This window comes from Nerophis lumbriciformis, linkage group LG35, assembly GCF_033978685.3.
Source record: "Nerophis lumbriciformis linkage group LG35, RoL_Nlum_v2.1, whole genome shotgun sequence".
Lineage (NCBI taxonomy): Eukaryota > Metazoa > Chordata > Actinopteri > Syngnathiformes > Syngnathidae > Nerophis > Nerophis lumbriciformis.
Genome location: NC_084582.2, coordinates 19201581 through 19220790, shown reverse-complemented (window position 1 = coordinate 19220790; position 19210 = coordinate 19201581). Strand labels below are relative to the sequence as shown.

Here is a 19210-nt window from a genome sequence, read left to right as displayed (position 1 = left end):
AGTATTGAGTATTGTACATGCTCATATTTTTCATTTTCATACTTTTCAGTTGGCCAACATTTCTAAAAATCCCTTTTTTGTATTAGCCTTAAGTAATATTCTAATTTTGTGACACACGGAATTTTGGATTTTCATTTGTTGCCACTTCAAATCATCAAAATTAAATGAAATAAACATTTGAATGCATCAGTCTGTGTGCAATGAATAAATATAATGTACAAGTTACACCTTTTGAATGCAATTACTGAAATAAATCAAGTTTTTCAAAATATTCTAATTTACTGGCTTTTACCTGTATACTCAAGCTGAGTTACCTGCAAGTTGCTAGGGCTGAAAATATAAACATGTTTTCATAAAACATATTTTGATGAAGACATGGATTAGAAAAACACATCGTTGAGTTCAACTTGCTGACAGTTTAGACACGTCCAGTTCAAAAATCCCAATCTACGCCGCTGATGTAATGCATACTAAGCAGCAAGCAACACATACATAAAAACAAAGGATTGGACAATTGAATGGAAGTTGCTGGCAGTCTTCAAAGTACCCCAAAGCTGCCACAAATGATTGGAGGATGCGGGAAGAACTGTGGACACTTTTGTGATTTGGATAACATCGGACTGTCTGCCCCGCAGGATTTGAGGACCAGTCATAGACAATTTAGAGTGAAAAGCAAATTTTATTTTCACTCGCATATAAAACATTCTAACTTGGATTTTTTCCCTGGCTTTGAGACTCTCCCGAAGGACAGTGCGGCGAAGACACAACAAACTCCATTCTTTTCTCTCATGGACACACACCTGTTGTTGTTGACTTTGGACTGACTAGAGGCTGCACAACACCAAGACCGTGGAACAGACACACCCGGCAGGCTTATACACACACACATGCATCCACAAAAAATATACGCCACACACACATACCCCACCCCCCATCCAACGCCCTTGACGCGAATACCCTTAGGGGTGATGGACAGCTGGGCAGCTCCCGGTTAGCTGCAGCCTGCCACCGTAGTCCCCACTCCCTCTCCTCTGTTGCAAGTTGAAGTTAAAGTTAAAGTACCCATGATTGTCACACACACACTAGGTGTGGCGAAATTATTCTCTGCATTTGACCCATCACCTTTGATCTGGAGATGTATGTTGTAATATGTGTATGTGCTTTGCTCTGGATGTCTTTTCCCACTCCAGACTGGACCCCCTTAGGAGCCCAGTCTAGATTGTATTCTTTTACTCATCCTCCCCCAGCGTTGACTTTTTTACCACCTTTTACGGGGCGCCTTGTGGTGACCCATCAGCGTTCCTGTTCTGCAACCCTGTACACTGTTTGTTTGTTTAATCTTGAAATGGTTTGTGCTGAAAACAAAGTTTTGTTGTACTTGTGCAATGACAATAAAGACCTACCTACCTATTGTGAAGAGAGATGACTAAAATAAAGCCATTATTTTGACTTTTTGTCAGCTAAAGTTAAAAAAATGTATGGTCTGTTGTACACTCTGCTGGCAACAAAATTTAACAAATAAATTAATCTAATTTAGTTAAACTGAACAATAATATACACTTTTGTTTTTGCTCCGATTTTTCACAAGTTGAACTCAAAGATCTAAAACTTTTACTATATACACAAAATACCTATTCCTCTCAAATATTGTTCACAAATCTGTCTAAATCTGTGTTCGTCAGTATTTCTTCTTTGCCAAGATAATCCATCCCAACTCACAGGTGTGACATATCAAGATGCTGATTAAACAGCACAATCATTGCACAGGTGTTCCTTAGGCTGCCCACAATAAAAGGACACTCTGAAATCTGTAGTTTTATCACACAGCACAATGCCACAAATGTCGCAAATTTTGGGGGAGCGTGCAGTCGGCATGCTAACTGCAGGAAATCCACCAGAAATGTTGCCCGTGAATGGAATGTTCAGTTCTCTACCATAAGCCATCTCCAAAGGCGTTTCAGAGAATTTGGCAGTACATCCCATCGGCTTCACAACCACAGACCACGTGTAGTCACACCAGCACAGGCCCTCCACATCCAGCAGGCGCACCTCCATGATCGTCTGAGACCAGCCACCCGGACAGCTGCTGCAACGATTGGTTTGCATAACCAAAAAATGCCTGCATAAACCGTCTCAGGGAAGCTCATCCGCATGCACGTTGACCTCATCGGGGTCTCCACCTGAGTTCCGTTCCACGTCGTGACCAACTTGAGTGGACAAATGTTCACATGTGATGGCGTCTGGCACATTGGAGAGCTGTTCTCTTCACAAATGAATCCTGTTTTTTTACTGTTCGGGGCAGGTGGCAGACGACAGCGTGTGGCGTCGTGTGGGAGAGCGGTTTGCTGATGTTATGGTATGGACAGGCATATGTTATGGACAACGAACGCAAGTGAATGACCATCACTTCATGTTGCAAGGACCTGTACAGAATTCCTGGAAGCTGAAAACATCCCAGTTCTTGCTTGTCCAGCATACTCACCGGACATGTCACCCATTGAGCATGTTTGGGATGCTGTGGATCGGCGTATACGACAGCGTGTTCCACTTCCATTGAAGAGGAGTGGACCAACATTCCACAGGCCACAATCAACAACCTGATCAACTCTATGCGAAGCAGATGTGTTGCACAGATACTGACTGCTTTTCTGAACCCCCCAGACCTCCAATAAAGCAAAACTGCACATTTCAGAGTGGCCTTTTGTCATGGGTGGCCCAAGGCACACCTGTGCAATAATCATGCTGTTTAATCAGCATCTTGATATGCCACACTTGTGAGGTAGGATGGATTTGTGAACAATATTTGAGAGGAATAGGTATTTTGTGTGGATAGCAAAAGTTTTAGATCTTTGAGTTCAACTCATAAAAAATGGGAGCAAAAATAAAAGTGTTGTGCTAATATTTTTCTTCAGTATACTTTACTGATTAAGTCACTTTTTAGAAGTGTAATCAGATTACTTTTGCAAAGTAACTGCGGCAAAACACCTTGGACAGTGCTAATAAAACATGCTTTTTGTTTTTGCTTTATCCTCTTCTCTACTCCACTTTGATAAATTTGGTTCATTGTGTCATGTCTGTGATCATGTTTTGTTTAAGTTATGTTCTGTTTTGGTTTTTGGACTCTTTTTAGTTCCTGTTTTCACTCCCTTGCCAACCCATTAGTTGCACCAGTTTTCACGTTCGGACTCACACACCTGTCATCAATCATGTCACTAGTATTTAAGCCTGTCCTTTTCTGTTAGTCTGTCTGGCGACATTACCTCTGTCATTATCATGCCCCTGTTTATTCCCTAGTTTATGCTTCATGCCATGCCACATGTTTGTTTTTTCACGTCACAGTAAGTGTAGTTTTTCATGTCCATAGTTTCTGTCTAAGTGTTGGTTTTGTTTCATAGTCAATTTTTATCTCCGCCTTGTGCGCGCCTTTTGTTTGTACCCTTTTGTTTGTACTTTGTTAGAATAAATATGTCCTTACCTTCACGCCATGTCCGCTCAACTTTTATTGAATCTCGGGAAAACACACCCTCCATAGTCCACGTCGTGACACATTTTCATAAAGTCTGCACATACAATCATGACTGACGGCGTTTTTATGAATTTTAAACGCACAAGACAAAAAAAATTGTTTTAAACAGAAGAAAAGTGAAATAAATTTATCGATTTTTATGAGATGTTTGGGGGCAGTTCGGGGCTGGCAACTGCCCTTGTTTGCCTGTTTGTAAGTCTGCCTCTGCTTCTATGTTGCTTAGATAGTAAACGTCTAAAAAGAGCATCTTTCCCTCCATCATTTATCGCTCACACGTATGCGGGGGTAGATATGTAGTGCACGGAGTTGACGCATCCTCACATCTGTTATGCCGCTTATCAGCGTGACGCTGTTTGATGTGCGGAAAAAGGTTGCTCTTCTGATCTTAGCTCCAACTGGGATGGTAAACACGCCTGACAAAAAGCCCCATATTTAACTTGAAGTATTGCAAACATTCCCTCCTACCCAGTACAGTCTAAATTTAACTGCATGAAACAAATACGGACAGAAGAAGATCCTATCAGGGATGATAATGGAGGAAGACGGGGAACAAATCTACTGTTCTTTTGCAGGCACATGCCCTATGAGGTGACACTGAGGATTGCTCGCCGGGAGGTATTGTAATCTCTCCATCGTTCTCTCCTCTGCAGCCTCCCTACACGTTCCTATCACACCGTTCGGTCCGACTTGTAATCGGCCCCCCAGGACTTCCCTACCCCTCACCAGCACCTCTTCAAACTGTGTCTCTATCTTTGAGACAGCGTCTCTCACCGCGGCTGCCCTCTTGAACAAGAGCTAAAATACAGTTGCAATCAAAAGTTTACATACACTTGTAAAGAACATAATGTCATGGTTGTCTTGAGTTTCCAATAATTTCTACAACTCTTATTTTTTTGTGATAGAGTGATTGGAGCACATACTTGTTGGTCACAAAAAAACATTCATGAAGTTTGGTTCTTTTATGAATTTATTATGGGTCTACTGAAAATGTGACCAAATCTGCTGGGTCAAAAGTATACATACAACAATGTTAATATTTGGTTACATATCCCTTGGCAAGTTTCACTGCAATAAGGTGCTTTCCTCTCTTTAAGAAGGGGAACCGGAGGGTGTGTTCCCACTATCGTGGGATCACACTCCTCAGCCTTCCCGGTAAGGTCTATTCGGGTGTACTGGAGAGGAGGCTACGCCGGATAGTCGAACCTCGGATTCAGGAGGAACAGTGTGGTTTTCGTCCTGGTCGTGGAACTGTGGACCAGCTCTATACTCTCGGCAGGGTCTTTGAGGGTGCATGGGAGTTTGCCCAACCAGTCTACATGTGCTTTGTGGACTTGGAGAAGGCATTCGACCGTGTACCCCAGGAAGTCCTGTGGGGAGTGCTCAGAGAGTATGGGGTAACGAACTGTCTTATTGTGGCGGTTCGCTCCCTGTATAATCAGTGTCAGAGCTTGGTCCGCATTGCTGGCAGTAAGTCGGACCCGTTTCCAGTGAGGGTTGGTCTCCGCCAGGGCTGCCCTTTGTCACCGATTCTGTTCATAACCTTTATGGACAGAATTTCTAGGCGCAGTCAGGGCGTTGAGGCAGGCCCGGCCCTAAACAATCTGGCGCCCAAGGCAAGATTTTAGGTGGCGCCCCCCCACATCGACAGTGAAGTGTATATACTCACAAGAAACCGAATAGCTTTGTCTTTGACCTTTTTTTTTTTTTTTACTTACAACTATACCTAATATATACAGAGGTGGGTAGTAACGCGCTACATTTACTCCGTTACATCTACTTGAGTAACTTTTGGGATAAATTGTACTTCTAAGAGTAGTTTTAATGCAACATACTTTTACTTTTACTTAAGTATATTTATAGAGAAGGAACGCTACTTTTACTCCGCTACTTTTATCTACATTCAGCTCGCTACTCGCTACTAATTTTTATCGATCTGTTAATGCACGCTTTGTTTGTTTTGGTCTGTCAGACATATATATATATATATATATGTATATATATATATATATATATATATATGTATATGTGTATATATATATATATATATATATATATATATATATATATATATATATATATATATATATATATATATATATATGTATATGTGTGTGTGTGTACGTTACTCATCAGTTACTCAGTACTTGAGTAGTTTTTTCACAACATACTTTTTACTTTTACTCAAGTATATATTTGGGTGACTACTCCTTACTTTTACTTGAGTAATAAATCTCTAAAGTAACAGTACTCTTACTTGAGTACAATTTCTGGCTACTCTACCCACCTCTGAATATATAAAGAGGTGGAAAAGTGACTATTACCTGCAGGGCAAACATTAGCTAACCAGAAGGCAATAACAGTGTAAACAAAAAACACCTGCTTAAAAGATCTAATACAAATGTCCCTGAGGAATGTAAGGTGGGAGTACTGTAATTACCTAACGTTACATTATTATTTTCCATAACAATTTAGCCCCCTCCACAATATTAACCCGACGTTAAAACAGAACTAGCTATTTATTGATTAGCAATTGCCGAATCATGTAACATTAGCTTAATGCTAAAAAGCCAGGTTACTATCACATTCTGTAACAGACAAATAATTTCATGTAGGCATACCTGCTACCTCTGTCTTTTCTCGTTTCTCCTCCTCTTTTCTCTTTTTTCTTCCCTGGGCACCTGACAGTTTTGGCCGTTTTGACATCTTGTGTTGATTGTTTGATGTGGTGACGTCCAAAAAGAGTCATGATACGGGAAGGGAGGGGGCGCACCGTGCGGGGGGAGGGGGGCTGCGTAATGTTGTTACAAATAATGTTTCTATTAAATAGGCTTTACTTTGCATTTTAATTAATGTGAGATTATTTTTTGTATTTAGAAATAATAGTATCAATTTTATTTTATTTTTTTCTCCAACATTTGTGGAACTGGCGTGGCGCCCCCTGATGGACGGCGCCCTTAGCATTTGCCTATACGGCCTATGCCACGGGCCGGCCCTGCGTTGAGGGTATCTGGTTTGGTGGCTGCAGGATTAGGTCACTGCTTTTTGCAGATGATGTGGTCCTGATGGCTTCATCTGGCCAAGATCTTCAGCTCTCGCTGGATCGGTTCGCAGCAGAGTGTGAAGTGACTGGGATGGGAATCAGCACCTCCAAGTCCGAGTCCATGGTTCTCGCCCGGAAAAGGGTGGAGTGCTATCTCCGGGTTGGGGAGGAGATCTTGCCCCAAGTGGAGGAGTTCAAGTACCTCGGAGTCTTGTTCACGAGTGAGGGAAGAGTGGATTGTGAGATCGACAGGCGGATCGGTGCGGCGTCTTCAGTAATGCGGACGCTGTATCAATCCGTTGTGGTGAAGAAGGAGCTGAGCCGGAAGGCAAAGCTCTCGATTTACCGGTCGATCTACGTTCCCATCCTCACCTATGGTCATGAGCTTTGGGTCATGACCGAAAGGACAAGATCACGGGTACAAGCGGCCGAAATGAGTTTCCTCCGCCGGGTGGCGGGGCTCTCCCTTAGAGATAGGGTGAAAAGCTCTGTCATCCGGGGGGAGCTCAAAGTAAAGCCGCTGCTCCTCCACATCGAGAGGAGCCAGATGAGGTGGTTCGGGCATCTGGTCAGGATGCCACCCGAACGCCTCCCTAGGGAGGTGTTTAGGGCACGTCCGACCGGTAGGAGGCCACGGGGAAGACCCAGGACACGTTGGGAAGACTATATATCCCAGCTGGCCTGGGAACGCCTCGGGATCCCCCGGGAGGAGCTGGACGAAGTGGCTGGGGAGAGGGAAGTCTGGGCTTCCCTGCTTAGGCTGCTGCCCCCGCGACCCGACCTTGGATAAGCGGAAGAAGATGGATGGATGAATGGATGGAAGGTGATTTTGGTAGCCATCCACAAGCTTCTGGCAAGCTTCTGGTTGAGTTTTTGACCACTCCTCTTGACAAAATTGGTGCAGTTCAGCTAAATGTGTTGGTTTTCTGACATGGACTTGTTTCTTCAGCATTGTCCACACGTTTAAGTCAGGACTTTTGAAAGGCCATTCTAAAACCTTAATTCTAGCCATTCCTTTACCACTTTTGACGTGTGTTTGGGGTCATTGTCCTGTTGGAACACCCAACTGCGGCCAAGACCCAACCTCCGGGCTGATGATTTTGGGTTGTCCTGAAGAATTTGGAGGTAATCCTCCTTTTTCATTGTCCCATTTACTCTCTGTAAAGCACCAGTTCCATTGGCAGCAAAACAGGCCCAGAGCATAATACTACCACCACCATGCTTAACCACAGAACTTTCCTCCAGAAGGTCTTATTTTTGTCCATGTGATGTCAGATGTGATGGGATGGCATGTCAAGTATGTGCTCCAATCACGATCACAAAACAATAACAGTTGTAGAAATTATTGGAAACTCAAGACAGCCATGACATTATGTTCTTTACAAGTGTAGGTAAACTTTTGATCGTGACTGTATTAACCTGCAGCACATTTTCCTCTAAAATGTGCCTGTGCAATGATTAAACCCTACAAATCCTTCAAAAAAGCTGTATCCATTAAAGGGGAACATTATCACAATTTCAGAAGGGTTAAAACCATTAAAAATCAGTTCCCAGTGGCTTATTTTATTTTTCAAAGTTTTTTTCAAAATTTTACCCATCACGCAATATCCCTAAAAAAAGCCTCAAAGTGCCTGATTTTAACCATCGTTATATACACCCGTCCATTTTCCTGTGACGTCACACAGTGATGCCAATACAAACAAACAGCAAGGTATAGCAACATTAGCTCGGATTCAGACTCGGATTTCAGCGGCTTAACACTGTCTGATAAGATAATTACTAACAACTATGAACTAGGTTTACAGCATATGAAATACATTTGGCAACAACATGCACTTTGAGAGTGCAGACAGCCCATTTCAGGCGCGCTAAGAACATATATTTTTCCACGATTTCAGCACTCAGGTTAACCATACCTAAATAGACACAAAATACTGCATTACACAAGACTACCCGAATGTACTCGAATGATTGAAAAAAATAAATGTTTTTAAGCTAAATTATTGGTAAACACAGTTTGTGTATAATAATTTACGTAAAACCGCGAGTAATGAATAAAGTTTTCATCAATTAATATATTCTGTAGACATACGCTCTCTTTTCCTGAAAGCTGATCTGTTCAGTTTTGGAGTTGATGTCAGCAGGCCAGGGAAGCTAGGGTCGATATTCTTCTCTTGATCATCTTCGGTGGCATAAGGGACGGTGTGAGCCAAGACATCCAGGGGGTTTAGCTCCCCTGGAGCTAAACACTTTTGCTTGCCGTGCTACCGAGGTCCTTTGTCCCTGAATAGCTCACACACTCCGGCAGATTCAATGGGGGTCTGGCGGCAGATTTCTTTGACTTTATCGTTGGAAATGCATCTGCTTTGAGTGTCGCAGGATATCCACACATTCTTGCCATCTCTGTCGTAGCATAGCTTTCGTCGGTAAAGTGTGCGGAACAAACGACTGACCATTTCGTCGGCTTTCCCCACACCCTCGTATTTTGAACAAATTCCGTCCAATTTCTTGCCACTTTCGCATCTTTGGGCCACTGGTGCAACTTGAATCCATCCCTGTTCGTGTTGTTACACCCTCCGACAACACACCGACGAAAGTGAGAAAATGGCGGATTGCTTCCCGATGTGACGTCACGTCATCGCTCCGAGAGCGAATAATAGAAAGGCATTTAATTCGCCAAAATTCACCCATTTAGAGTTCGTAAATCGGTTAAAAAAATATATGGTCTTTTTTCTGCAACATCAAGGTATATATTGACGCATACATAGGTCTGGTGATAATGTTCCCCTTTAAAAGCATGTGAGCCAAATTGAAAATGAAGCAGGGAGTTCGGACATTTATGGGTCAAAGGGCAGGGTTGATGTGAAAACCAAATTAGGTTGTGGCTGACACATTGGATGAAGGACAGAATGATGGAACCAGCATTCAACTGAGCAAGAAGAAGGTGAAAACATGTCTTATATTAATAACGTCCCATCGAGCCAAAATGTACTCTCACCCAGCAGGAGAGGAGGGTAAGCCCGTCTTCAGCTCGGAGCAAGCATCCCTTGAGCTCACCTTAATGACGCCACGGGAGAGTATCGTAAATTCATCGTTAGAGTAATCACAGTCTGTTTATCGTATTTGAGCTGCTTTGGGCGTTTAAACGTTTGTTTACAATTATTATGTTAAAAAAGACAATCGGTGGTTGGTCTCGTGCAGCCTGGTTGTATTTTTGTCAGTGGAGCATAACGCACTCAGTTAATCGTTTGCATATGTGACATGTACAGTACATTAGTTGGCAACCTCACGCACTAAACAGCATGAAAACTTCTCAGATTTTTTTCACAAGAGCCGGTTCTTTTGGCTTTGCTCCCAAAAAAAAGGTTTTGTCCTTCAACTCCCGATTGGCTCCTCAGATTGCTTAAATTGATTAATTAGACAATGTGAAAAAATTATTTCAAATTCAAAAACATAAATGTTTATTAGGCAAGTAGATATAATCATATGGTCAACATGGAAGAAAAAACTAATACAAATACCATCTCAATTAGATAAAAAGGTTTAATCTGACTGTATTAGTTTCAAATTTCCAAATAGGCTGCAAAAATTAATCGACTAAATCAAATATTCGATTAGTAAAAAAAACTTAAATTTACGTTCTGTTACTTTGGTTAATTGTTTTATGAATGCAACTAACAAACTTGCAAAATCTGGACTTCATACAGCGCCCAGAACTATAAGCCTTGTTCACACTGCAGGTCAATGACTATATTTTGCCCATATGTGGCCTGTATCGGATTTTTTTAGGTCATTGTGAACAGTGAAATTCCGAATTTTTCAAATCCGACTCAGGGCGCTTTTGTATGTGGATTTAAATTGAATGAATGAATGAATGAATGAATGAAATGAGTTTATTTCGGTCATATAATCAACCATTTTGTGTGATCAATTTAACAGCACAGATTATACATATTAACAAACATACACATTCACACACAGTCTACCCAAGGGCAGCTGTGGCTATGAAAGTAGCTTACCACCACCAGGTGTGAATGAATGATGGGTTCTACATGTAAAGCGACTTTGGGTACTTAGAAAAGCGCTATATAAATCCCAGTTATTATTATTATTATTATTAAAAAGAAAAGAAAAAGAATGACCGAAAAAGGAATAGGCTGAAGCCAAAGCTTATATTTGCCTATGCTATACATTCACTGAAAATTAGATTGCCTGGATCATCAACGTTAAAAAAATCAAATTGAATATGTATCAAATGCGACTGCAGTCTAAATGCTCCGGTCTCGTTTATCTTACCAATGCGTCATCAAAAAGCAATAAGAGTCATAATTATTCGCCAAAATAGACGGTTACAAAATAAATAGCTGGCATATAAGCAGAAAACAGTCTATACCCCAGGGCAGCTGTGGCTACAAATTTAGCTTACCACCATTATGAATGTGGAGTGAATGAATGATGGGGTTTTAGTTCTCTGTGAAGTGCTTTGAGTGTCTAGGAAAACACTATATAAATTTAATCCATATTAAATTTTCAAAATACAGATTCTGATATTTTTGGAGTGGGTGAGGCTCAGTGGCCTAGTGGTTAGAGTGTCCGCCCTGAGATTGGTAGATCGTGAGTTCAAACCCCGGCTGAGTCATACCAAAGACTATAAAAATGGGACCCATTACCTCCCTGCTTGGCACTCAGCATCAAGGGTTGGAATTGGGGGTTACATCACCAATTCTGCTGCTGCTCACTGCTCCTCTCACCTCCCAGGGGGTGAACAAGGGGATGGGTCGAATGCAGAGGACAAATTTCACCACACCTAGTGTGTGTGTGTGACAATCATTGGTACTTTAACTTTAACTTAATGAGAGGGTTATTTGCCTATCCACACAAATCGTTTGCAGACAAACTGAGAAAGTAGGTTATAAATATGACTGTGGAGCAATATGTGCAGAAAATATACATTATTATTTAAACCACAAGGAAGTCTGGTAAGTGTACAGTGGATCAAAATCATAATAGGTACGATGTTAAAAAGTAAAACTGCATTATATTATAAAGTTTGACTGTAGCATCTGATCCTGAGCAAAGCCAAATCAGGTATATATGATTTTTTTTTATTTTTTAAATACGATAATTTTAAGTTTCTGTTAAGATAATTTATCATTTTCATTTGACAGAATGAGTTGTACACGTCCGGCACCGTGCTCTCACCATTTTGGCCGTTTTGAGTGCAACATCCAGGTATAGTGCACTCCATTTTGAATGCGCTTATTAGGGGTGTGGGAAAAAATCAATTCGAATTCAAATCGTGATTCTCACGTTGTACGATTCAGTATCGATTCTCATTTTTCAAAAATCGATTTTAATTTTTTTTTTAAATTTATTTAATTTATTTTTATTTTTTATTTTTTTATCAATCAATCCAACAAAATAATACAAAGCAATACCATAACAATGTAATACAATTCCAAAACCTAACCCGACCCAGCGACACTCAGAACAGCAATAAACAGAGCAATTGAGAGGAGACACAAACACGACACAGAACAATCCAAAAGTAGTGAAACAAAAATTAATATTATCAACAACAGTATCAATATTAGTAACAATTTCAACATAGCAGTGATTAAAAATCTCTCATTGACATTATCATTAGACATTTATAAATAAATTTAAAAAAAGAACAATAGTGACACAGTGGCTTGCACTTGCATCACATCTCATAAGCTTGACAACACACTGTGTCCAATATTTTCACAAAGATAAAATAAGTCATATTTTTGGTTCATTTAATAGTTAAAACAAATTGAGATTATTGCAATCAGTTGATAAAACATTGTCCTTTACAATTCTAAAAGCTTTTTACAAAAATCTACTACTCTGCTTGCATGTCAGCAGACTGGGGTAGATCCTGCTGAAATCCTATGTATTGAATAATAGAATTGTTTTGAATCGGAGAAATATCGTTTTTGAATCGAGAATCGCGTTGAATCGAAAAAATCGATTTATAATCGAATCGTGACCCCCAAGAATCGATATTGAATCGAATTGTGGGACACCCAAAGATTCGCAGCCCTAGCGTTTATGCCCTCAAAATGCCTAAATACTGAAGTGCAACTGAGACAAACAGCCAATGACTTACTTGTCCGTCATTTCCTGCCCGTTCCAGCAGAGGGAGTGGTTTACTGGTGCAGGTTCACGGCTACACAGGGCCTCCCCTAGTCCACTGTAGAAGAAGCTGAATTCCCTCAGACTGGACACAAACTCCCTGAAGAAGGTAAAGTGAGAAATTGTCCATCAAATAGACCGGAACAGAAAACAAGTGGATGAAATGCCCCCTTGGGAGAGAGAGAAAGTAACAGTCTCTTCTAATTGCTGTTAATTTAGATGCTGTGCTGCAGAGGCCAGTGAGCCCGCTGGGCATTATTACGTTGCTCAGTCAGCATCACTTATGTGTGAAGAAACCATGAAAGAAACAATGAAATAAACTGACTAAAGAACAGTAGAGAGGGACTTTACACAGGACAAAAGAGACAAATCTGACCTGCGGAGCCCCCCCAAGGTCTCATCGAGGTCTGAGGTTGAGGGATGAGAGCTGCTGGCAGCAGGGACAGAAGGATGCTGCAGAGGAGAGGATGCTACAGAGCGGCTGGAGCGCTGTGGAGAATGTCCACACATGCCACTCACCTACAGAAGAGAGAGAGATGAAAGACTGTCAGTGAGTGTTTCCACTTCCTCCATGCTTGTTCTCACTTGTAGCAGCCGCACCAGAGGAAGCTGATCCGCTGACAGCTTCCTCTGCAAATTGTCATCTGTTTGGGTTTGTTTATTTTGAGAAGGGAAGAAAGTCTGGATTTGCATAACAAACAAGTCATTGTGTCTTTCGCCAGACGTTCATGCCTTGTTCGAATTTGTCATCGCGACGCTCCAAAATGTGAGGAGTTAACTAAAGGCTTCTGGTTTGCTACACTCCCTAAATAAATGCTATTGTGTTCTCACATGGGATGTATGTCACAATAAGACACAAGCAGCCGCTCTCTGTCTACAGGAGATAATGGACTTGGCACACTTCATGCAGGTGCTATAAAAATGCAAATTGTTGTTAATGTTTGGTGGTTTAAAGATTTGCGAGGGTTTAATTTCCCCTGACGATAACTGGCACAGACTTAATTTTGCCAACTAATGTTAACGGATAATTGTGTCTCGCCGCCCTTAAAATAAAGCGGGCGGAGCAGCAGCAGCATATAACTGAGCTGATCAACACAGGACATCAATGTTACCACTGGGGACGGCGTGGCGCCCTTGGGAGAGTGGCCATGCCAGCACCCTGAGGGTTCCTGGTTCAATCCCCACCTTCTACCAAATTCGTCACATCCGTTGTGTCCTTGAGCAAGACACTTCACTCTTGCACCTGATGGGTCGTGGTTAGGGCCTTGCATGGCAGCTCCCGCCATCTGTGTGTGAATGTGAATGTGTGTGTGAATGTGGAAATAGTGCCAAAGTGCTTTGAGTACCTTGAAGGTAGAAAAGCGCTATACAAGTATAACCCATTTACCAAGGTGGTGGCACATGATCAGATTTTCTCTTTGTGGATACAAGTGTAAGTAAAACTCCAATACACACATACACACACTTTCTGTCTTGAGTACACATAAAAACAAAAATGGACCAAACAATATAGCTAACCTCAATGCACACACAAACACACATGTATGTACTCGCAGTGCCTAAAAGAGATTTGCATCCCCACGGATCCAACACAATTACAAATAGACGGAGTAGCTATTGAAAGGGTAAAAGTAAACACATTTTTTGGGTGTAATAATAGATGATAAAACGAATTGGGAATCTCATGTAAAAAATATACAACATAAAGTAGCTAGAAACACGTCAATAATGAATAAAGCAAAACATGTTCTAGACTAAAAATCACTTCATATTCTCTACTGGTTATAGTGTTACCATATCTGAGTTATTGTGTAGAAATATGGGGAAAGCAACTACACTTCCTTCACTAACGGTGTTACAAAAAAGATCAATTAGAATAATACATAATGTTGGATATAGAGAACAAACAAACCCTTTATTTATTCAATCACAAATATTGAAATCCAACGATTTGGTGCATTTGCAAACAGCTAAAATTATGTTATGCAGAGGTATAGCTATAACAATTGTATAGACCCATTATACCATGGGTGTCAAACTCTGGCCCGCGGGCCAAATTTGGCCCGCCGTGTAATTTGTCTTGGCCCTTGAGGCGATATCAAATTAACACTAGAGCTGGCCCGCCGATTATATACAGCGACGGCGCCGCGGTAACACCGCATTCACCGCTAATTCTCATACTTGCCAACCCCCCCGGGAGACTCCCGACTCCCGAAAACAATCAGGTCTGCTATTCATCCAGTCCAACAAGTGCTGGCCTAGTCACATAATATGTGCGGCTGCTGCACACACACACAAGTGAATGCAATGCATACTTTATCAACAGCGATACAGGTTACACTGAGGGTGCCCGTAAAAAACAACTTTAACACTGTTACAAATATGCGCCACATTGTGAACCCACACTAAACAAGAATGACAAATACATTTTGGGAGAACATCCGCACCGTAACACAACATAAACACAACAGAACAAATACCAAGAAGCCCTTTGTTGCACTGACTCTTCCGGGACACTACAAGGTGTGTGTGTTTGTGGGGGAGGCGGGGTTTGGTGGTAGCGGGGTATATTTTGTAGCGTCCCGGAAGAGTCAGTGCTGCAAAGGGTTCTGGGTATTTGTTCTGTTGTGTTTATGTTGTGTTACAGTGTGGATGTTCTCCCGAAATGTGTTTGTCATTCTTGTTTGGTGTGGATTTACAGTGTGGCGTATATTTCTAACAGTGTTAATTCGGCCACCCTCAGTGTAACCTGTATCGCTTTTGATCAAGTATGCATGCATTCACGTGTGTGTGCGTACAGAAGCCGCACAAATCTCGTGACTGGGCCGGCACGTTGTTAGAATGTATGAAAAGCGGACGTGACGACAGCTCGTAGAGGACGTTAAATTAAGGCAGTGCCTTTAAGGCACGCCTCCAAGACTGTGGTCCGGGTGGACTACGAGATATAATGACTGATGAACACCTTCGTTCGATAATGAAGGTTGCCTCAGCTCAAAGCCTGAGCCCCGACATCAATGAACTAGCATCCAAGAAAAGATGTCAGGTATCTGGCTTGGGCACATCAGATTAGATCAGTGTGTTGCAAACTGAGCGGTTGAAAGTCCTGAATGGTTGGTTTAGTCATTGTTATTTTATTTTCAAATTGATTAGCCTGTGGAAAAAGTTAATGTTGATATTAACCTCAGAAGGCTGCAAATAGAAAAGAGGCATTCCATTTGTATTTAAATTGTATTTGATATGCCATTGATACTTTTTAATTATTAATATTATTATTTTAAACTCGATTTTGCATGTCACTATAAAGTTATATAAGCCTTGCTTGTTCAATATTCAATGCAAAACTTGTTTGGGTCCCTATTAAAACGTTCATTTGTTCAACCTTGGCCCGCAGCTTTGTTCAGTTTTAAATTTTGGCCCACTCTGTATTTGAGTTTGACACCCCTGCATTATACCATTTATAGTCACGGTGGAAAGTGGGGGGAGGCGCAAAATATTTTCTTCTTCCTCGGTGGGGGCGTCACAGAAAATATTAGAGAAGCACCGCCCTAACCCAAACATCCTAATCTCCAACACCCCACCATCCTGTAGATTGTTGGTGTAAACAACCCCCTAAACCCCTCACTGGCTGCTATATATGAGGTTCTGAGATGGCATAATATAGGTGTGTTGATAACAATTTTTAAAGTTTAGTTTTTTTTTTAGTTTAGTTTATTATTTCTTCGGTCAGTGGTCAACAAAATAAACAAACAGTTTTACATAAACAAACAGTTGTACATTCATGAATTGACAATGTTACAGACCGAAAGGGTTTAGGCTGAAGTTGAACACTTATTTCGCCAAACCCTATAAACAATCTCAAACACAAGATGAGCTTCCTAGAAATATAAAATGTTCTTTACACAACATAAACACTGTTCAAATGTATACACAGTAAAGACACGTGAAGCATCCCTGTACACGTGTTGGTTAAACATTTGTAGCAATAATATACTAAATACAAACAATTATACTTTCATTATTATTTATATGATTATCCTACATTTAGTTTTGTAATGAACATTGATCATAGGATTAACTACTGTGTTGATTCAAGAGTGATACATTTTTCTAAGACATTGGTCTTAAAGTGTTTTTTAAATGTGTGAATGGAACTGGAACATTTTAAAAAGCCAAACACAATCAATAAAGGTGTTTACATGTGTTGTAGAAAGCTTTTTTCGAGGTGCATGTAAACGTACAGAGTTATGCATAAATGGATGTAAAGTCTCCAAAAACAAAGGTTGGACCCAAAACAGGAGTAATACCCAAAACACACACACACAGTACATCCTCTTTGCTACATCTTCCTCTCATGTAATTGTCCCCGCTGTGCTGTGCCTGCAGCGACTGCTGCTCCCCCCGCAGGCCATGATTAATGTGATTGGAGCGTTCTTCGGTTTTGTTGGCGCTTTTCTTTTGAAGCCACAGGGGGGGGATTTGTGTGCACCAGGGAGGCACCGATTCAGCACATATGCCCTTCCATCCACCCATGCCGATTGTTTCTGGAGTCTTCAAGGAAGAGGCACATCGGTGGGATATTAATATCACGTGGGGATGGGCTAACACAACCAACAGGGTATGCTGCTGATAAGGCTTGCCTCAGCGTGAGTGCTCACAAATACCTGCGCAGTTTTATCTTCATTGAGCAGCCTGCTTCACAGAAGGAGGGACGGGGCCTGTCCACCGGTAACAAAACACACAAACACGTCTTACGGGCCGCGTGAGTGCATACTTGTGTGTCAAATGTGACGTAAAGCTCTAATTTTATTCAAACGTGGATTTAAAATTAGAATTTCACAATCTTATCATAACATAGAGTTGGTAGTGAGCTATTTCAGGAGGCGATGATAGTGCCACAAGCTGCATGGGACATATATATTTACAGTCAGTGACGGTTTTTGATATGGACAAAGGGGCGCCACAAGGATAAGAGGGGAAAAATACTCGTATGTATTTGTTGTCATCAGTTTAGGACAAGGTTATTCAACTAAATTGTTGTTAAAAAGCTCAGAACTGGGGGGGCCGGGCTTCTGCCTTTGCTATAGGTTGTATTCAGTCACGTCACTTTTGAACCGAAGTGGACAAAGTGGTGGTCAACCAAACCAACATGGCTACCGTACAGCTATTATCTTGCAAACTATCTGAGTATACAAGGGGCCTAAAAGCAGATATGTACAAAAAATCTAACTATGCAATATAATGGATCTCTAAACGTTATCAAAAAAAGATTTGTCCAGTGGTCTCAAGGATTCCTTCCGTCAGTTCCCAGACATGTCAAACTATCTGGTAAATGAAGGCTTGGAAAAATATCTTTGTGTGTGGCTGGGTCAAGGAAATTTGGTATCGGTTTTTACTCGGGCAAGGTTGCATCTCATGATTTTTTAACTCTGTTTGTTGCCTTGTTGTTGGAAGCACCATTACGCGTGGTTTTCCCCGTCCTTTTCAAAATATAACTATCGATCTCAACATTGTGTATGTGCTGAAAGCTTCACTTATGATTGCTGCCATTGGTAAAAGCTTAACTCTTTTAGGTTTTGCTCACAATTGCTTTCGTTTATTTAGACTCGCCGAGTTGGTGCTTTTCCGAAAGGCTCATAGCAAAAATGCTTTTGAAGAACTCCGAAACTACATAAAATATCAAGATAATACTTAATGGGAAATACAAAACGTTGAAGTATTTCAAACAAACCTTTAACGAAGTGATCACTGCAAACTCCTGTATTCAATTCCGCAGAGAATTGTAGCAAGCTACACTACAAGCTACACGGCAAAAGTAGCTTGCTACATTAAAGCTATATTTAACGGCATTTATATCTATGGGCCCACATGTATAATATCAATGTTAATGTAACTGAGAGTGTATAAATGGACCCAATGAGGGTCCATTACTATTAACTATCTGTCATTTAGCTGGGGACACCCTACAACTACCTCTAGGGTTCCCCACTATGTATTTATTTAGTTTGCCTTTTCTTTGGCCCACCCATCCATCCACTTTCTACCGCTTGTCCCTCTCGGGGTCACGTGGGGTTTACCTACAGTTAAAAAACAGCATCTAAAAAAACACTTGTTTGTTGCTTGGGAACAGTTGGTAATGTGCAGTAAAACTTAATGTGTGTTCTTAAATTTTGTTGGATGTCTAATATGTCTACAGGTAAAATTCCCCTCTCCCCCCAAAAAAGAAGTCCTTTTATATTTGTTTTCTCATGTTTCAGCACCAAAATATGGGTGGGCCTGCATTAGCCAGCTGATGTCACCTACTAAAAACTGGAGGTAATTTCATAATATGTTGCATGTGTTTTGGTAACGTCTTTATCCCCAATCACGATATTTTCTCACAGAAGTTGAAGGGACTATCAAATATGTCTGCCAGATGCATTGTTGCAGGTTGTGGCAATACAACTAAAGAGAGGGTCAGCCTGCCTCTCCAGTCAAAATGACTTGCG

General features: G+C 41.2%; 1 protein-coding gene across 2 annotated transcripts in view; it reads right to left on the bottom strand.

Annotated features, from left to right (window-relative positions):
- gpc3 (glypican 3) overlaps positions 1-19210 on the bottom strand; it is a 334992-nt gene that overhangs the window by 124682 nt on the left and 191100 nt on the right. For both annotated transcript variants that reach the window (XM_061928018.1, XM_061928019.1), the window contains exons 4-5: positions 13102-13244; positions 12700-12825 (exon numbers count right to left, since the gene is read on the bottom strand). In XM_061928018.1, coding sequence (XP_061784002.1) covers positions 12700-12825; positions 13102-13244 — 269 coding nt within the window. The remainder of the gene's footprint in view (positions 1-12699; positions 12826-13101; positions 13245-19210) is intronic.